This window comes from Mustela nigripes, chromosome 13, assembly GCF_022355385.1.
Source record: "Mustela nigripes isolate SB6536 chromosome 13, MUSNIG.SB6536, whole genome shotgun sequence".
NCBI lineage: Eukaryota > Metazoa > Chordata > Mammalia > Carnivora > Mustelidae > Mustela > Mustela nigripes.
Window position 1 is genome coordinate 131,313,242 of NC_081569.1, and position 6,000 is coordinate 131,319,241.

General features: G+C 42.7%; 1 protein-coding gene across 5 annotated transcripts in view; it reads right to left on the reverse strand.

Annotated features, from left to right (window-relative positions):
• PTGR2 (prostaglandin reductase 2) overlaps nucleotides 1-5,356 on the reverse strand; it is a 31,656-nt gene extending 26,300 nt beyond the window's left edge. For 2 of the 5 annotated variants that reach the window (XM_059373786.1, XM_059373784.1), the window contains exon 1: nucleotides 3,736-3,826. Coding sequence is in view for 1 of the 5 variants with exons in the window: in XM_059373783.1 (XP_059229766.1) it covers nucleotides 3,453-3,525 (73 nt within the window). In the remaining 4 variants the exon portion in view is untranslated. Of the gene's footprint in view, nucleotides 1-3,452; nucleotides 3,548-3,735; nucleotides 3,827-3,987 lie in introns of those variants that run through there. The other 3 variants (XM_059373785.1, XM_059373787.1, XM_059373783.1) reach the window with 3 other exon arrangements.
• Between the last annotated feature and the right edge of the window lie 644 nt (nucleotides 5,357-6,000).

A 6,000-nucleotide genomic window follows, 5' to 3' on the forward strand; every position in this document is an offset into this window, starting at 1 on the left:
TCTCTCCTTAGATATTTTATCTTCTTTAGTAAATAACATTGAGAAGCCCAAAGGAAAACTGTATCAACCACTTATTTTTTATAACAATTGCAACATATTTAGCTCTTAACATTTCTAATTTTATATATTGTAAAGGATTTTATACACCAGCACACTTAAACATTTGACAACCATCTATAAATCCATTTGACATTTAATAATCCCTTGCCTTGAATCACTGGGTAGTTTTGTTTATGCATGACTCTACCACTAATCCAGTTTCTAAATTTGCACGATATTTCAATTTCTTCATTTTTCTCTGTACCCTATAAAGTACTGGTGTATCCTTTTTTTTTTCATTTTTTTATTATTTTTCTTTTTTTTTCTTTTTTTTTAATTTTTTTTAAATTTTTTATTTTTTTTTCTTTTTTTTTTTATTTTCTTTTTTCTTTACTTTCTTTTTAGTACTGGTGTATCCTATATAAACTTGATATTCATACATACTCCAAAGTATGTTAAATAATCATCACAGGGTAGTTCCCAAATCTTGCTTACCATAGTATTTAAATGGAGATAATTTATACAGAATTTTCACATAGATTCCATTACTTATTCTTTAAAACAAAGCTATATAGATAAATGTATTATTATTCTCATTTTACGGGGAAAATGAGAAACAGTTAGTATCCAAGATCACACAAAAGGTAAGCGAAAGAGTTGGGAGACTGGTATATATACTTCTCATTCCAAATCTCGCAAGCCTCACTCTATGCACTATTGTCCCACAATCTCCCCCAAACAGAGTTTTTACATCTATAGCTATATAATGATGTCCAACTCTCCTATAGGTACTCTTTCCTAGAGGAAGGAAATTCTACTCCCAATTAACTAAATGATGTTAGGAACATTCAGTAAGACAGAAGAAAGAACACTGCTTTCTTACTTTTTGTAATGTATGGTTTTTTTTTAAAGATTCTATTTATTTATTTGACAGAGAGAGATCACAAGTAGATGGAGAGAGAGGCAGGCAGAGAGAGAGAGACAGAGGGAAGCAGGCTCCCTGCTGAGCAGAGAGCCCGATGCCGACTAGATCCCAGGACCCTGACATCATGACCTGAGCCGAAGGCAGCGGCTTAACCCACTGAGCCACCCAGGCACCCTGTAATGTATGTTTTTATAATGTCAATGGTTGTGATATTAATGGCTAGCAGCTCTCAATATCCATTCTCCCTTTCATGCACGTTTCCCTGCTAAAAAACTGCATTTCCCTGCTCCCCCTTAAAACAAATCCCTGACATCATCCTATTGCCAAAAATCCCTCTGTTTGCATCTCTGGTAACAGATTATTTTAAATACAAACACCATTAACCATTAACCTGACAGAACTGGCAATATAGATAATTCCTTAACATTATCTAATACCTAGTACATATTTAAATTCCCTGTCTCAAACAAGTCTTTTTTTGTTTTGTTTTGCCAATTACAGGCAATCTATTTTTTTTAGTTTATTCCTCCCTTCTTTAATTTAAACTCAGTTAATTAACATATAATGTATTATTGGTTTCAGAGGCAGAGGTTAATGATTCATCAGTCTCATGTAACACCCAGTGCCTATTATATCACATGCTCTCCTTAATATCTATCACCCAGTTACCCCATGCCTCCATCTCCCTCCCTTCCAGCAACCCTCAGTCAAACATGTCCTTTTACAGTTGGTTCATAGAATCAGGATTCAAGGTCCACATACTCCATTTTGAGTCTCCTCTCTTTTATTTGATGCCATTGATTGTTGAAGAAACATTTGTTGCTTAATTCCTCTGTCTATGGAATACCCTTTGACTGCTTCCTCATGTGTCATTTACCTCATTCTTCTATCTTCCTCATCTACCCCTTAACCCCAATCCCTAACTAGTAGTTAGATCTAGAGATTTGATTAGATGCAGGTTCAGTTTTTAGACAAGAATCTTTAAAGGTGGTGCTATGTGCATCCTATCTCATCACGTCAAGAAGTCCAAAATGTCTTGTGGGACTAAACATATATATTTTTTAAAGATTCACTTATTTATTTGACAGAGATCACAAGCAGGTAGGGGGAGCGGGGGGACAGGCTCACTGCCGAGCAGAGAGCCCTATGTGGGGCTCGATCCCAGGACCCTGGGACCATGACCTGAGCCGAAGGCAGAGGCTTTAACCCACTAAGCCACCCAGGGTGCCCCTCAACATTATTTTTAAAAGGAAATTTTCCATTGAATCACCTTATGTATAAATTATGGAAAATTAAAAAACAACATTTTCCAATTTGGTGCTGTATCCACAGATAACTGCCCTGAAGTGGTTACTAAAGGCACCATAATTTTCAGTCTTCCCAAATGAAGTTTCATATTTGCCTTCTTCTCTGATTACTTTGTGCATGCTTTCTTTAAAATACGCACACTGCAGATTTGTCCAAATACTGTTTATCAGCATGAAAAGTACACTATCAAATTTCTCTCATTCTGTATTAAATTTCAAAGTTTTCAACTATCAAATACTAAAATTAACTAAGATACGATAATTGCATAATATCCCTTGATAGCACAACAAACACATTTAAAATACAAAGAACTAGATTTAGTTACAAAATCAAAATCTTAAAATATGACATACCTAGCTCTAGATCTGAAGAGAGAGGGAGTGTTGGTGATTACATTCATCTCTAGTAGAGTAGGGAGGACACTCAACTCTTGACTGACTCACATTAAGCATACCATGTTTGTTTGGTATGATATTAAGTGGGTTTCCAATTATGTATCAAGTATTATCCCAAATAATACCAGATCAATGCAACTGAAGAATTCACTCCCACCCCATATCAGGCTCCCTGCTCAGAGGGGAGCCTGCTTCTTCCTCATCTACTCTCCCTGCTTGTATTCTCTCCCTATCAAATAAATAAAATCCTTAAAAAAGAAAGAAAGATAGATAGATTGACTCCGGTGCTGGTCATAAAGAGTGTGTCATCTGACCGTCTACCTTGTAGCCTAGTATTAGGAAAAGGGCACTGAACTAAGTAGACAAAATACCTGGCCAGGTTCTAATCACATGGGATCTTAGGAAAGACTCCTCTCCCCCAGTCTTCCGAATTTACTAAGTGAGAGGAACTGCCCTAAAATTTTTACAGTCATTGTCTCGCTTAACCCCTCCACCCAACAACTCTATGAGGATGGTACTGTCTTTTACCCCCATTTCCTAGACGAGGAAAGGGAGCAACAGAGAGGTCGAATTACTTGCCCATGTTCGCACACCTGGACGCTGGAACCCACACTCAAACACTACACATTCCAGCTCCGTACCATGAGCTTCCTAATATCTTTCTAAAGAAACACTTATCCCTATGACCCTGCCAGAAACGGCTCTGCCGACCACGGCCTTGTTGTAAAAGGTGGAAACCTCTGCGATATCCTTCCCTCTTCCTGGCTGGCTGGTCGCTCCCTCACCTTTGGAGTGTTTTGGCCTCCTCCTTCTGCCCCAGCCGCATCTGTGGGGACTCCTGCCTGGCTCTTCGCCCATCCCACTGACCTCACCGTCCTCTCCGGCTCCCACCACCAACCACTCGCATGGAAACGAATAAAAACCTGCGTCCACAGCCCAGATTTCAAACTGGCTTCCCCTGGGAGCGCCGAGAGGCTAGGGATCTGTGTCCGTGATTCACGTTCACTCTCTGACTGGCACATGATAGATGCCCAATAAATATGTGCTGAATGAACGTCCCAGACGCACCTTAAAACACAATTACGTCCACACTCGAGGTTGCTTACTCCCAACAGTTCAAAAAAAAAAGCACCTGCTTCTGTTTTCGTTTGCAGCATTCCCTAACCTAGTGACCTAGGCAATAACGCCAGCGTCGCCGCAGCTCCGGGAGAAAAAAGTGGAGGTCACCCCGGCCCTGAGATCCTCCCACACCCGGAAGACGCCAGCCAGCTCGCGGTTCGCGGTCCGCAGCTGTGGAGCCGCCCCTCTCCCGGCACTCACCGCCACGCAGCTGCGGAGGAAATCTCGCGCGGTGTGAGGCGCTCGCGAGGGGCGCGCCGCGAGACCTCAGCCCGCCGAACCCGGTACGCAGGCGCACTGCTAGACCTCCGCGCCCTCCCCTCCGGGGAGACGGACCTTTCCAGTTTAGGCTGGACTCCTGGGTTCCCACGTTTCTAGAGGAGGGGAAGCTGCGGAGTGTGAAAGGATCCTCCCTGGTCTGGGCAGTGTGTTGTGGGCTTTTGTTGTTGTTGGCGGGGGAGGGGCAGAGGGAAAGAGACGGTCTCAAGCAGGCGAGGAGCCTAGGCCCGGTTTATCTCAGCACCTTGAGAATCAGGACCTGAGCCCGAGTCAAGAGTGGGTGGCTTAACTGAGCTTCTCAGGCGCCCCTGGGCAGATTGTGTAATAAGCTGACCGTATGGCCTCGGTGTACTGCCTGTACCCAAAGAGCAAATCGTTCAGACTTGACCGCGGAGTTCAGGTCCAGCTGTCCTTGAAGGAATTTAATTCGCTACATGGACTTCTCTCTGAGCCTCAGATTGGAAAATTACAGCGGACAGAGGCCATCAAGCCGGTCCCTGGTTTTATAGACAGGGAAACAGACTCGGAGAGCTGATGTGGTTGGACCACCCACTTTTGCGCTGATTCAGGGCAATGCTGGGGTTAAAATTGCCTCTCCGGATTGCTGAGTTAGGACGCTTTCCCTTAGAACAGGGCTGTCTTTTTTCTTTCACAAAGAATCCCAGCTTCCTCAAAGATGGATTACCCAACATAGAAAGAGGAATTCAACTGCTTCCTTTTTTGACCTCAAACTTCCTAAGTGATTAAATTCTTTGAAGTTAATCTCTTAACTCAAGCAGAAGATGCTGCAGGCAAAGCATCCCCTCAAGCTATAAGGACTGCCCTGAACCAGCAAGACCCCAGTGACTGACCTCGATGACTGATTAGACCTTTACCGCCCACCTGCATATACCCATGACCTCTGCCCCACATTTTCCTTATATAAACCTGGAAGTATTTTCAGCACTTTGGAGGCAGTCTTTGAGACACTAGTCCACTGTTTTCCAAGTTAGCCTCACTGAAATAAAATGCTTTTCTCCTTTAACCATTTGTCTCTCTGCCTTTGGATTTTATTAGCAGCAAGTGGCCAAACCAGGTCTGTCTGGGATTCCCAGAGCCAGGTGCCTTTGCACCCTCGTGCCCCTGCTGCAGTGTGGACTGATTTCTCAATTTCATTAATTGTTAATTGCCTTTTGTTTTGAATTGGGTTGAGCAAGCCTTATTCCTAAGACAGCTTGGATCCCCAGGGACTTTAATAAACTCCAAGAGAGACCATGCTGAATTAGGCCGTGAAAGAATTGCTATTTATATTGTATCCACGTCAGAGCTAATAGCTCAGTATAAATTCAGCTATTCAGAAGCAGAATGATGACTGGGGTAGTGAGCAAGAGGGTAAGCAAGAGGGTAAGAATCACTCAACAGGTTGGCAGTTCTGGTAGCTTTATCTCTTAATTTTTTAAAAATTTTATTTATTTATTTGAGGGAGCACAAGCAGGGGAGCAGCAGGCAGAAGAAGAGGGAGAAACAGGCTCCCCACTGAGCAGAGAACCAAACCAAGGTAGGACTTGGTCTCAGGACCCTGGGATCATGACCCAAGTGGAAGGCTGATGTTTAAATGACTGAGCCACCCAGACTCTCACCTCTGAAATCTTTTTATTTCTTTGAGAAAGTTTCAGGAAAGAACTAGAAAGATTATAGTACTTTGAAACTCAAAAAGAACTAGAAAGATTATAGTACTTTGAAACTCAGGCAAGAGCTTATCTCTTTTCAGTCTTCAATAAATCTTGTTTTCATAACTTGAACCAACTGATGAAAAAGAAAATGCTGGACACCTAGGTGGCTCAGCCAATAAGCATCTGACTTTGGCTGAGTTCATGATCCCAGGGTCCTGGGATGGAGTTCCACATGGGACTCCATGCTCAGCAGAGAGTCTGCTTCTCCCTCTATCCTGCCCCC